The sequence below is a fragment of the Danio rerio genome, chromosome 4, assembly GCF_052040795.2.
Source record: "Danio rerio strain M-AB ecotype USA chromosome 4, GRCz13ab, whole genome shotgun sequence".
NCBI classification, from domain to species: Eukaryota; Metazoa; Chordata; class Actinopteri; order Cypriniformes; family Danionidae; genus Danio; species Danio rerio.
The window spans coordinates 15421808-15437002 of record NC_141024.2 but is presented as its reverse complement, the minus strand read 5'-3'; the positions used below and the strand labels follow the sequence as shown (position 1 = coordinate 15437002).

Genomic DNA, 15195 nt, shown 5'->3' with positions numbered 1-15195 from the left:
CACACCTGTTTCTGTGCACCTTCTCTTGTCATCTCAGTGGCTTTTAAATGACACAAGAGGCTTAAAACAAGCACAATATCTATAAATGAGGCGTGAAGAGTAGCTAAATTCAGTTAAGCCCATCGGGGGATATTTGTACTTGTTTTTTCACCTAATTTTCATCAGTTTAACAAAAAACAAGACCAAAAATCATATTTTTTTAGTGTAAAGACTTGTGTGAAACCTAAAAATGCCATGATATTTTCTTCTAAAATTTGTATTTTTCTCAGACTCTTGAGTGTTGGCTCAATAATTTTGCTTTTATAGTGATGGAGAAGTTCTTTTCATCGACTTTAAAGTGAAATAACTGAAGACTTATGTATAAGGCTAAGAAAAATGATCATTTTAGGAGAAAATTTCAGATGGCATTTAGAGGTTTTTGCATCTGAACTCTTCATAAATATATATGTGATGTATGTACTGTATATGGATGTGTTTAAGAAAGAATAAGCTAATTTTAAATAAATTTAACACATTAAATAAAATTAAATAACATGTTGATTGCTATAATCAACTTTTAATTATTATTTTTTAATTTCTTTTAAGTATGAAACTATCAATACTACTAAACTACCAATACCATTGCATACAATGCTAGTAGTATTTTATAGTGTTACTTTACCTGGTCTTAAAGATCTAAAAAATCATAATGTTCGCAATCATTTCATATTACAGTTTGTAAAGAAAATGTGTTAGAATATATATTGGCAGGGCTATAATTGAATAGAATAATGCATATTTTTACCTGTTGCTTAAACATTTATAATGGAAATATACTTATACAGTATATAAGTGTATTTTAAGGAAGATTAGATTAAAATAATTCCTTCTCATATTTACCAAGGGGGCTAATAATTTTGACCATGGCTTCTCTTTTCATCAATCAAACTTTTATTTTGCTTTTCTACACTTTTCTTGTCATCTCTCTGGCTTTAATGATGCGACTCTTCCTTTCAAACTATTTTCAAACTCATACTTGTGTCTGTCGACCAAAAGCGTCAGTCTGTCGCCTAGGGTTCTGCATTCAGACAAGTTCAGGAATAGCCGGCCACACAAACTCATTTGAGCTGTGTTTCTCCTCAGAGTGGAACTTCCAGCTCGGGAAGCAATTAGAGCAAGGGGAGGCCCAGCAGAGGAGCCTGCGCTGGGGAGACGGAGGCGGCAGGTGCTGCTGTCGCTCCTCTGGAGGAATAATCAACTGCTCAAAGGTGAGATGGAAACTCTCTAGTCTGCTGGGTCACACTCGCCTTTGACAGATGTGATGTGTGTGATGGAAACCTAAAGGGGTGGATAGCATGAGTCATCACTTCTGCTTTGAGATCAGACAACTTGTGGTGTGATATAAAAAAATCAGACAGGATTCAAAGGACATTTATGAATTGGTTTGGAAAAGCACCACTAGTCAGTATTAGTGATTATGAAAAAAGCATTTAAAATGGAAGACTAGTTGAATTATAGGTAGGCTAATAGTATTATTAATCTGAAAAATGGTCTCAATAGGTGAGGTTAATATTAAATTAAACAAATTAATAAATGACTATAATATATATATATATATATATATATATATATATATATATATATATATATATATATATATATATATATATATATATATATACACACACACACACACACACACACACACACACACACATATATATATATATATATATACATATACATATACTAACACACATACACACACACACACACACACACACATATATATATATATATATATATAATGATAGTATATAAATATATATATAATGCTTTTTTTGGGTTATTGGTGTGTGTGAGCTGCTGCATTCAACATTTGTATGTTTATAAAATGTTGGGGATCTTGAGTCAAAGTTTGGCAACCCCTGGTTTATAGAAATAAAAATTGTGTTTTGCTCAAATGCATAAATATTAACCATGAATTAATTCTAAAGTTAAATAGTTTATTTTACTTTTTAGTCGTATGCTTATAGAGACTGCATTTATTTGATCATACATACAGAAAAAATGGGAATATTGTGAAATAGTATTGTGATTTAAAATAGCTGTTTTACATTCGAATGTATTGGAATATGTAAAATATTTCATTGATGGCAAGTTGAATTTGCATTAGCTATTAATTTAATCTTTATGTGTCTCAGGATTCTCCAGAAACTATTCTAATTTCTTATTTTGTATTATATTCAATGCTGAAAACAGCTGTGCTATGATAGTTTCGAGAACATCAGTATTATTAAGCCAGAATTCTTTGATTAATTAATATTATTATTATTATTATTATTATTATTATTATTATTATTGTCAGTTTTTATAATTTAATATGTCTCTATTATTAGTATTTACTATAATAGCTTTGTTTTGCTATGATTTGCTTGTTGTGACACTGATTGCAGAATCAATGTAGTTTTTCTGTGTGAATTCAGCTGTCATTTGCACGTAAAGACATAGATCACCCAAAAATGGAAATTTATTCACTATTTAGTCTCCCTTAGGTGGTTCCAAATCCTAATGTGTTTCTTTATTCTGTTGAACACAAAATAATACATATTTCCAAAAATCTAAAAACCTGTCACCATTGACTTCCATACAAATACTATGAAAGATAATGGTTACCATTTCCAACATTTTTAAAAATATTAAAAACTTAGTATTTAATATATTAAAAAAAAACTAATTGATCCCAAACTTGGGATTGTAATGTATGAAAATGAAATAACTTTTGAGAAGATTTGGGAAGAGACAGAGAGAGAGAGCTCTGATGGACATCCAAGAACACTGCAAAAGATAAATCTTTATTTCTCCCAGATTGCAACCGTAAAAATTGAATTAACAAGTGCAATTACAACTCCGCTGCCCCCCCTATCCCACCCAGAGAGCCCATAATAAAAACAGAGAAGTTTAACAGGTGGACGGCCAGATCACACATTTCAACTGAGGTACCAACCACTATCACAGAACAAGGTGCTAGGCATGAACTACAGGTTTACCGTAAGGCAATTTATAACCATTATAACTTATTACTCCAAAACAGAACACACCTCTCTTCCCTCCAGGAGGGTCGAAAAACTATTAGTTTCACCTTAAATAGATAAACAAGATCACAACAAGTTCTCCTCTATACACAACACAAGTCAGCACAGCGCTGTGTGTTATTGCAGGTGAATACTCACAGCCTAACAGTGGCTACTTTTACCTATGTCTAGTTGGTTTCGACTCAGTGCACAAGTTCAATAGGGGGAAAAAAAGATGGTACTGTATTTCTACAATGAACTGACTGGGTATCCAGATCTACACTCCATAAAGCAATGCCACTTCTTACGGTGGATAAATGACACTAAATACGTATTCTATTGCTTTTATGTAGAAATTATATCCTCACCCTAAAATTTCAGTAGTTACAATCGTTTTGAAGTGTTTGAAATGAGCCTTTCTGGAAACCGAAGGAGAAAATTGTAAATGTTGTCGGCCAGGTTTGTGGTGCCATTCACACAGAACACATTAGTGCATTTTAATCTGCTGGTTTTCTATTGTTTTTGTATGTAAATAAAAATGATTTGAAGCAACAAGTATATGGAAATTGGATAATTCCTTCAAATTGTCAACAAATCGATTAAGTTACTTTTTATTATTTTTTTTTTTACAAATTTAAGTAGATTGAACATAAAACACTCAAGTTGTCTCCAAAAAAAGCTCAAGATTTGTGTTGACTGAGCTCATTTTAAATAAGTAGTTTGAGCAGCAAATTTTTTTTTTGTCTGTATGCTATATTGAAGAGAGTGGAGCTAATGCTGTCTTTTGCTGTGCTTTGCGTGTTTGCGACACTGATAGGTGTGATTTGTTGTGCAGGATTGTATGTAATAGTAATATTTCTGTGTGAATTCAGCTGTCATGGTGGGACATTTATGCATTTAAAGACATAGATCTCCCAAAAATGGAAATGTACTCACTATTTTGTCCCTCAGGTGGTTCCAAACATTAATGAGTTTCATTATTCTGTTGAACAACACATATAAACTGAAAACCTGTAATCATTGACTTGCATAGTAGGAACAAGAAGTAGGATACCATGGAAGTGAATAGTTACCAGTACCAACATTTTTAAAAATGTCTTCTTTTGTGTTAAAAAAAGAAAGTCAAACAATTTTGGATCAAGTGGAGGGAAAGTAAATGATGACAGAGTTTTCAGTTTTGAATAAGTGATCCCTTTAAATATTTTAAACCATAATCAGGGGCGGACTTAACCAATAAGTGAGATAAGCAGCCGCTTAGGGTCCTGGGGAATTAGGGGCCTCCTACCAATGCCAAAGCCTATATTAATCATATAGTTTTTTTAATACATTTTCTATCATATTTTGTAAAATCTGTCAATTACTGTTAAGATTTTAACGTTTTAGTTATTTTCAAGACCGGGAGCACCCCTAAATGATGGAATGTTTTGTCCGTACTTCACATGTGCGAGGTGTGAGTGCTTCAATCAAAGACTCTAATGCCATCCAGTTTTGTTAACTTAGCGACTTTTCAGACAGCCCTAGCGCCAAATTTCCAAAAAAGCAACTAGCTAAGCAAACTCTTACTAGGCTTTTTAGAAACATCTTTAATTTAAAGCTAAAATCTGCAGGACACCGGCCCTCAAGGACCAAGTTTGGACACCCCTGCTGTACATAGTTTGTGAACTTGTTTTATTTTAATTTGTGAATTTATTGCTTAACATGCAATTTAATTTTTAAAAATGCTAGGGCCCCATACCTGGAATTGATTAGTGCCCCGAAATTACTAAGTCCGCCTCTGACCATAATATCATAGTATAAAACCTCATAAAACAACCATGTATAATTTGAAAGCTTCTAGTTTTCATATCTAGTTTTTTTGCATTATTTTAGTTTATCGTATTTTTCTGTGCTCTAAAATTCAATTAACTTGGATATGTGTACAGACCATTAACAATTCACTGAAATATACGGTATGTTGGACATCTAATTTTCATGTCTATGTCCAAAATGTCCAACCGACATAATTAATTGCCAAAAATCATTTTAATTTGTCTGGCTTCGACAAAAACATATACAGTAGCAACCCCAGAGCTCGCAAAAGTGCCCTCTATACACTTTTTATTGTTAATATCAAGAAAATCTATCAATAAGAATCTGTTTTTAACTTTAAGAACCTTACAGCTGAGCTCATTTTGTGTTCTATAAATGCAACGCTCAAGTTTAAAGACATTCAGCTTCTTACATTTATTTGTAATTAAATTTTTGTTTTCGGTTTCACTGACCTGGGTTTTTTTATTCTGTGTGAATGGCACCTTATGGTACGGTCGCACAAAGTCCACTGTCTGTTGTAGTATAGCGATGCATGAATCACAGGTCTCAAGTCACATTCACGCCAAACATCGTCCTTCTGTTGGTCAACATGCAGATTCGGCATGACTTGACTTTGCAAGGAAATCTGCACTGGCAAATTTCACATAAAACTCCTTGCAGAACAACAGGTAATGTGAGTTTTAAATACTGTATCCTTCCACTGTATCCGTTAGGGTCAAATAAACTAAAAATAATGTAGCTACTTCAAAAAAAACTAAAAGCCAGCCAATGGCTTCAGAGCAGTGCAAACATGACATACTGTAGAGATTTATTGACACCGCAGCCTCCTCTCTTGAATGCACTCCTGTTCCCTGCATCTAAATCTTAACTTGTGAAATGACAAGGCAAGGTAGAGGTTGTCAAAGACAACAGTCTCATTAAAGTCCTTCAACAGCTGTCGAAACGTAGATTCAGCTGAACAAGCCTCCTCCGACTGGGCAGAGAAACTCATTCGCAGCTGTCAGTCTCAGCATCAGCGTCGGCATGAGGAGAAAATTTCATCCAGTGGAGCTGCAGGAGGTAGTCGGCACAGTCCGTGTCCTAAATGTAGATGGGACCAGGAAACTAAATCTCTAGTTCCTGGCTGTTCCTCCTTTGTCGTACTGAGTAAATCCGTGGGATCAAATCAGGATATCTAGAGAAACAAAGAGAGAGAGATTGAGATTAAATCGTATTTAATCTTATTTTAAAACTCTATCTAGTTCTTAAAGTATAAAATGTATGCAGCTTTTATGGAATTTCTGGAATATCATGGAATTTTTAAAGAGCTAATCCAGACATGGATTTATTTGGTCTAAGTTATGGAATTTCAAGGATTTTTATTTGTGTCTTTACATTTTTTATTATAATTTATATATAGTTTTTCTATAATTATGCTGTTTCATGCCTATTGTTATAGTATTTTTTTTTCAGCTTCATTTTATTCCTTTCACTCTCAACAACTGACAGTCACTCACTGCTACCAAACTGTACCTGTTAACTAATGACAAGATGTCATGATAATATCAATTTTAAAAGCGTTGACTTCAAAATGACCACTTCAAAGACTGAGGGCTCTAGACCTTACACCTAGATTTTCAAAATGAAGCGCATGGCAAAAAAAGCATTAAGGGAATGTCCGAATCTACTTTTGATATTTTAAGGACAGAAACATCGGCTCTGAGCCCTGGCGCATGGTCTAACAGGGTTGTGCTCATTCACTTAGTAAGTTATGGGTGTGTTTTGAGCATAACGTACATTAAACCAATTAGAGTCTCATCTTCCATTCCCTTAATGAGTCAGTTGCACTGTAATAAATAATACTACTATTAAAAATAACATTATACAAATGCAAATTGTTATGAATAAACTGAAAAAAGCCCTGCCCCCCCAAGAAGATTTTTATATTTATGTTGAAAAAAAATTTTTTTGTAACATTTTATTCCTCTACATTTTTCATATGTAAGGGTATTTGTGTATTGCTGTACATCCTGTGTGTATTAAGCAATGTGTTTGTGTTTTGGACCTGCATAGGCGCTTTACTAACCGCTCTACGCTGGACTTTAGACCAGCTTTTAGTTGGTCAGTGGTGCGGTTTATTTCAGTTCCTCAAAATAGCAACAATAGCAACAACAATACACCTTAACACACCTCCTTTATAGACCAGCACACCCATGAGAGTCTAGGTGCAAAACGTGATAATTACTGTTGCGCTGTTCTAAAAATAGCAACAAATCGCGCCAGGTGTTTGATCGGGTCCTGGTTGTTTAAAAAGTAGAAGACAGCAAAGCTAGATGAAATTTTGTGAAACTACTTTTCTTAGGTTTCAAGAGTTCACACTTAGCTAATGATTGAAAATAAAGCTTGTTTGGCATGCTGTCCCGGGAGAGAGCCCTGAGCTTATAAGATCCTCGAGCCCGGGGCTCTCTCCTGTTTGCAAGGCAAAGGATTTGGATTAGTCAATTAACTTGGATGCTTTTGGACGGTGAGAGGAAACCGGGGAACCAGGGGGAAACCAACGTGAGCACAGGGAGAACGTGTAAACTCCGCACAGAAACGTTGTCTGGCTTGATGAGGACTAAAACCAGTGACATTCTTGCTGTGAGGCAACAGTGCTTACCACTGGGCCACCATGCCACTCATGTAGGAAAGGAGGAGGAGTAGGGGTGTACGGGGGGATTTTTCAAAACGAAGATGGCTGTAAAATGGAATTTAGGATATTTATAGTGGCTTAGGAATCATCTGATTGGTGAATCATAAATTGAATAATGCGGGACCAGCCGCAAGCAATCATAAGCACATGATCCTCTCGAAATTAGTTTATAAATAAACATCACCAATTAAACATTGCTGTTCTTATAGTGGATACTAAATCACGCAAAATGATATTCTTATTAAATTTTGATGTCATTTTAACACATTATTATAATATAAGCACAATATAAGCCGCCTACTTTTCAAATTCAGCTTTTTAGTCAGAGGAAGTCAGGGGATTTGATATTTGGCTTAAAGTGGTAACCTTGTTTAAAACAGAGAGTTTTATAATACAAGCATGTCTTCTCCATCTGTGATGTTTGATGATCTTTAAAGGGGAAACAGGATCTCCCTGTGGAACAGATGTGTTGATTAGGCTTGTGGATGTTTGGCTGTAATCAGACAGCGGCTCTGTAGCCATGGGCAAGCCGGAGCATGCTCTAGCCGAGCGTTCACAGCCAATCTCAGATCACATCTCAACCTGATCTACATCACTGTATATGGAGAGACTGCATCCTCACACAGACAGCCTTTGAATTGCTAATATGGATTACAGAAGTCAGAATGGCACAAGGATGTTGTGTTTGATATTTGGGAAGTTCAGATTCTCCTCTTACAAAAACCAAACAGGATAAAAAAAAGATACACTTGCAGCCATACAATAAAAACGTGCAGTTCTACGGCATACCTGTGAGTGTATCCCAAATTTAAGCTGTTTAGCTGTTTTTGGTTCCCTAAATAACTTTTTAGTGAACTTCTTATCTAAAAAAAAAACAACAACGACCAAAAAACACAAATTTTTTTCCCTTTAGGAATAGTTTATTTGACAATTTTTTTAAACGAATCACTAATAACCTTTTATGCCTTTAGGTCCTTCATTACTATGACATTAAAAACGTGGTTACATTGCACATTTTTAAAAAACTGTATAATTTTGATCCTACACTCCCAGAAATAAAGGTACACGAGTTGTCACTGGGGTGGTACCTTTTCAAAAGGTACAAATTTGTACCTAAAAGTTCCATATTAATGCCTCAAGGGTACATATTAGTACCTAAAAAGTACAAACGTGTCCCTCTTCAATTTTTTTAGGTACTAATATATACTTTTGAGGTACGAATATGGACCCTTTAAGTACAAATGTGTACCTTTTGAAAAGGTACCACCCCAATGACAACTCGTGTACCTTTAGTTCTGAGAGTGTAGTAAAAAAAGACAATTTTGTGGAAATCATGATGTCATTCGCATGCTACAAACTGCACATTTTTAGTATTTTGTAAAAAAATAAATAAATAATAAAATGTCAAAAATATAATTGTGCAATGGAAAGTTTCCATAGATATGAAAGGTTTTTAAAAGGACCACAGATCCAAAAAAAGACTTATTTTTAATTGTGCACAACGTGACCCTAGGGAAGTAAATTGAGTGAGTTACTATTACTGCTACTGTTAATGGCAACTTTATTGTCCCCTTTTGGGGCAAATTGTTCTGCAGCAAAGATGTACACAATTCCTGACACACACAAAACAGACAACACGCAACATGCAGTTTTAACATGATTTTAATGTGTAACCCTTGCTAAGATATTCTGTGAGAAATCATATGCAATCTTACATTTGCTACCATGGCAACATGACCAGTCAAACCCTAAAATTAGCCTAAAAATGACGAGAACAGCATTACAGCTCAAATAAGACTAATGTGAACAGAAGTGCTTTCATGAAATTATATGCTTCAAATTCACACTTTTCTATGCTCCAAAACTGTATTTTGGCTCCATTTAGTGCCAATGAACATCAGTGCAACCTCAATTCTTCAATATAGACGTGCATATCGCATGTGCATGACATATATATGCGATACGTAGGGCTATGTCTTGTGCACGTGATATATATCCCGTGTCCATGCGAAGGTCTTCATTATTATTTTTTGGCCATGTCACTTTAGGGGCTCCGTAGGTGATTCAGTGATAGCATCATGTTTTTCTTAGATGATCTTGCATTATTTTATGAAATATATGCTAATTTACATACAAATTTAAATAATTCAAATTCTTATTTCATCACATTTTATTATTATTATTATTATTATTTTATTACATATTATGCACATATACATGTTTTTACAGAGGATATATTAGCAATCTCTCTTTATTACTTCTGCAAATTCTGCAAACAGCCAGAAAAGCAAACATTTTCTTTTGTTTTTCTTGAGGAAAGAAGGAAATATAAATATTTTATTCTAAAATTAGTTAATATTAAATGTATGCAGAACAGGGTTGAGGTCATGGAATTTATGGAATATCAAAATGTATATAATTAGGCATGCTATCTATGAACTAATCCCTCAATAAAAGCCTTCAGAAAATAGATATGACTTACTTTCAGAAACTGACTTTCAAAAAACAGCCTTTAAAGATATTTATTGTAATTGAAATTTTCTGAGATGTTTTCTTTAAATTTAGATAAAAAAAAAATCTTAGATAAACCCAAAATCTCAGAATAGCGTATATGACAAGAACAGCACACAGTATTTTCAATGGAGCTTTTGTGCTCGCCTGCTTCTACTGATGGCGCTTGCGTTTAAACAAATTTTCATCTGGTTTTATGCCTGAACTACTTAATGAATGCTGAAGTCTATTTAACTGATTATATTTTAATTACAGTACAACAACGATGCTGTGAATCACATGAAATTGAAAATAGTCACATTAACCGTTCATCTGAAGTTTATTGGTAGGGGAAAGAACACTAGCTGTGCATATACCCCATTGGAAAGATAAAAACCTGCAGTTTTTGCCTGGAGTGTCTAGTCATAATGTGTATATTTAGACTGGTCATATTAATGTTGGTCACTTTAGTTGAGTTACTCAGAAAGAACATAAACATTTAGAGCGCTCTGCCATTCCAGAGAGCCTCATAAATGTAAATGTCAGATAAAGGTAGAACATTGAGTCAACCTGTTTCTACAAACTAATCCTGTTTGCAGTGATGAATGCCTGAGTGTGTTCAAACGCACTGATCTTTACTCCCTTCTGGACGTGGTCAGGGCTTTTTAAGGATTCAGTCTTGGCTAAAGTTTGGGGAATGTCCAGAGCTTTGGCCTACTTTGGAGCAGGTCTGTCTGCACTGAGCGCCGCGCTCATTTATAATGCATTACAGACGGCTTTTAAGCAATGTAGGCCAGGAGCGCAGACAGGTTTGCTGGTGTCGGAGGAAACGCCTCTGAGGAAACACTGCTCATGCCGAGAGTTGAGATGTCACACACAGGTCTTCCTAAAATCCAGAGGCATCTCGGAAAATTCTTGAAATGGAGCTTTCAAGGTTTAGTTTGTTTGTTTCTCTCTCTAACAAAAGAGAAATAGCTTTTAGTACTAATTATGGATTATATATTTATTTTATTTTATATTTTATATATTAATGTAATATTAAGATTAATTAAACACATTTTTTGAGATGTTGACAGTCATATATGTGTCCCACATTGCTAAAAACTCTATTAGGACACATATATTCCACAAAATAGTGAAAATTGGTTGTTTTTACGTTATTTCAAGCAAATTTTTTCTTCCGGTTTGAAAAGAAATTTTGAAGCTACGTCACAGCCATGAGATCCTTGTGTAAATTCCAGCGTGGAGACTGGATGTCTGTACCGGCCTGTACAAAGTGACGTCTTTGAGCTTTCATTATTAATTCTTGAGAAAGACTTCCAAGTTTTCCAGACCACCAATCAGCGCCATCTATCGGAATGAGGCAGAACTTCAATAATAAGCATGATATAGCTTTGAAGACTGTTTTAAGCTGTTAGAGTGTTGTTTGGAGTTCAGAGAATTGTTTGGAGACTTATAAACGTGCTGAAACTAAAGTTTTGTTTTAGTTTTCTCGCAATGAGAGCGCAGCTGCTTGTAGACATGTGTGGATTACAGTGGTCTGCTAACATGCTACAAAAATATGTTTGTAAGGAACTTTTTTTTACCCAAGAGCTTTTCGCATCTGGAATTGGTGAAATCCAGATTTGCTGCTCTTCTCCTTTTAAAAAAAGACGCTGTTGCAGTTTGTGTTGATTGTCCTGTCTCTACAGATTTGATAAGTATGTGATCAGTGTTCATAGTTTATGCTTATTCAGATGGCAAAGTTAGTTAGTATCGTCAGCAGTTCTCTTCAGTTTTAAAGGCATACCTTAGTCAAAATGATTTAGTTACTGAGTTTACAGTATGTTAATATCACTACAACATTATGAACTAAAAGATTCGCTGTAAATGCTGCTTTCCGAATTTAAATGTGTAAACACCTTAATCAAACTATTATTGCCGCATAGAGTTTTTGTTGCATTTTGTGACAGAATAGTCTATACACACACGGCCCTTCATTGCATCAAGCGTTTTTTTTCCCCATACGGCGCGTGGTATCAGACATTTAATTAAAACTACACTTTTCCAGCAGTTCCGTGGACCCAATATCTCGTTTGTCACAGGGGGATGCATGAAATGTTCCTGAATGAAAGTGAAGGTGTCAACCTGCAGTTAAAGTCGACAAATTAAGAATGAAACTCTGGAGGAAATGTGGATAACGTGGTGATGTGATGACGTTAATAGTATTATGTGCTATAACATGTACTGTAAAACGAGATCATGAAGGAAACATTCAAAAAGCAGCTCATGTAAACACCTTAATCATAATATTGTTTTTTTTACTGATTAAGGCAAATAATTTGATGACTGATGTCCATGTAAACAGTCACTGTCTGTCTCCCCTGCGTCTGTGATGTCGCTGTGAAAATCAGAGCGTAGTGTACGTGTACAGTAACTCCTCTTTTCATGCAAACCCCGTCCCTATTTCGCCACTCAACACTCCCACCTAAACAAAGCTGGACTATTATTTGTCTACTTTTATTTGTCATAAATATAATAATATATATATAAGTTGAAGTCAGAATTGTAAGCCCCCTGAACAATTTTCCCCCTAATTTCTGTTTAGCGGCAGGAACACATTTCTTAATTGTTTTAACATGATACTTATGTTAACACTTATTATTATTATTATTATTATTATTATTATTATTATTATTATTATTATTATTATTATTATTATTAGTATTAGTCTTATTAGTATTATTATTAGTAGTATTAGTAGTATTATGTCTTTTGCACATGTCACTTTAGGAGCTCAGTAGTCTACAATCATGTTTGACTAGTTATTCTGGTGTGGTTTTAGCATCAGCTTCTTCCAGATCCGTGTAAGTCATCTTCAAAACGTAGACAAAAACCGTTGGACAGCATCAGTGTTTCATAAAATCTTTCAAATTTAGCCTTGACTTCAGCCCAGTAATAATAAAAAATGTTTTTCAAAAAGTGAATCTAAAAAGCAGACATGAATATCTGACAATGTCTGCATATGTGCAAAAAAGAGAGCTTTTCTAAACCCAAACACACTCCTAATCCAAACCAAAGCCAGCCAGTATGAGACAATGGTGAGTCACTTCACACCGAGAGATATTTACACGATATCAGCTCTTCACTCCAGAGCCCAGGAGGGAGGACTGTTTTGGGAAATGAGGCACAGGCGAACTGCTCTGACTCGCTGACATTCAGATGAAAATATTGCTTTTCTGCCACAGGAGTCCTTTCAGAGGAAAAAAAGCCAAATTAATATGTTTGTGTCTCAGTATCGAAGACAAATTGGCTGGTAATTTTAAAACAATGCTCACTGCCGCACTCCATTACGTAATGAAAATTGAGCATGGGCTTTGCGTAGTGTGTCAAACTTACAGCTTTGCACACTTTCTAATTAGTTTAAAGGCAGACTGAGCTGTTGTAACGTTTATTACCACTTCATTATCATTATTAGATGCCTCCTGAAGATGCAATGACGCATTTGATTTGAATCACTCTGATTATCTGTGATTCCATTTAAAGCTATTAGAGTATTCAAAATGTATATCGTTTCTTTCTAAATAAAGACACTGCAGGTGAATGGGTTAAGAAATTATCTAATAACTAATCACTAATCACTTTTCCATTTGACTGATTACGTTAAAAGGGACCTATTATGCAAAAATCACTTTCATAAGGGCTTCAAACACAGTTTTGTGGCAGCAGTATGTGAATATAGCCAGCTTCTAATGATAAAAATGTATTAACTACATTTTTTATACTCTCATTTGTATAAAAACAGTTTTGAGAAACACTTTGATTCACTTAGATTGACATGTTCCCTTTTCATGTGTCGTCAGAGGGGAAAGCCCCACCCATTAGTAATGATCTCTCCCTCATTAGCATGGAATGTTAGTCTTGTTTGTGAACTATGCTGACACATAGGCATTTGTATCCCCGCCCTTTTTTAAATATAGCACAATCTCATTTGAATTTAAAGTGACAGTCACCAAAATGGCATAAACATTCTAAAACATTATCTGTGTGGTATTTTGAATCGAAACTTCACGTACACATTCTGGGGACATCATTTTACTTCTTGTAAAAAATAAGCCTATTTAAATATTTATTATATTTCTATTTAATTTTTTTTGTAATACAAGTAAACATGTTTAATATGCATTAAACTACATGTTCTAACACAGAAATCTGAACATAAGAGGATTATTTCTTCTTTTTTGATCCTAAAGTGAAAGATTTTTATTGAGGAGATATTGGCAATCTATTTTTATCATTCTATAATTTAGAAAATACAGTAAACAGGCAGAAAAAATATACATTTTTACTATTTTTGAAGAACAAAATGATGTATATAATCAGACAAATTATGTATGAAAAAATTCCTAGGTAAAAAAATTCAGATTAAATGAATAAAATAGTAAAGTTTGTATATTAGTGATGCTGAAATGGAGATTTATAAACTAGTTTTGAAAAAACTGCCTTTAAAACATGTGTTTTAATTAAAATCTACATAGAGAAATTGATTAAATGCAACTTAAAAGTGTTTTTCTGATGTTTGCTTTACACTAGACTGAATAAAACTTTAGGAAAAGCCCAAAGTTGACAAGTGCATGAAAAATGAGTTGTTTTTTTTCCCAGCAGCATCCCGCAATAATTAAAAATTTTCCACATAAATCTTAATGAAATGCCGATGCCTATTGGAAGCATGATGAGAAAACTAAAACTGATTAGAAATGCAATCACCAGAGCTACAGGAAATCTCTATTTTCTCTCACCGCTGGTCCAGTGATTGGTTAATTTTTATCAGATGGATTCTCTCTTATGCAATACTATGAATAATGACATTTTAGTCCGTGGTGCTGTTTGGTTTGCTGCCAGCAACGGTCCAGATCCTGCTGCTATCTGTCTGTATGAGGGTGGACTGTGTAAAAAAATAAATAAAATCAGCTCATGTAGAGCATGGACTCTTGTCCTTTATCTTCAGAGGGAACCTGACCTCTCAAAATCAAAACTGTGCATTTAACATCACTATCAATTCTCAAAATATTCACACCATTACTAATATGCAACAACTGAAGCTGCAGCTCCCAGAGATGTCGACTGTAGGCTGATTTTACTGCCTACGAGTCCCAGTGTAATGTTTGCATCCATGTTTAAGAGGTCAGAGGT

General features: G+C 34.5%; 1 protein-coding gene and 1 long non-coding RNA gene across 2 annotated transcripts in view; one reads left to right on the top strand and one right to left on the bottom strand.

Annotated features, from left to right (window-relative positions):
• LOC141381606 (uncharacterized) overlaps positions 1–15195 on the top strand; it is a 70594-nt gene that overhangs the window by 7428 nt on the left and 47971 nt on the right. The window contains exon 3 of the long non-coding RNA XR_015482926.1: positions 1123–1247. This is a non-coding gene — a long non-coding RNA (uncharacterized LOC141381606). The remainder of the gene's footprint in view (positions 1–1122; positions 1248–15195) is intronic.
• The window catches only part of shisal1a (shisa like 1a), a 56843-nt gene continuing 44461 nt past the window's right edge, over positions 2814–15195 (bottom strand). The window contains exon 5 of the mRNA XM_087247016.1: positions 2814–6036. Within this exon, the coding sequence (XP_087103142.1) occupies position 6036 (1 nt within the window). The 3' untranslated portion in view covers positions 2814–6035. The remainder of the gene's footprint in view (positions 6037–15195) is intronic.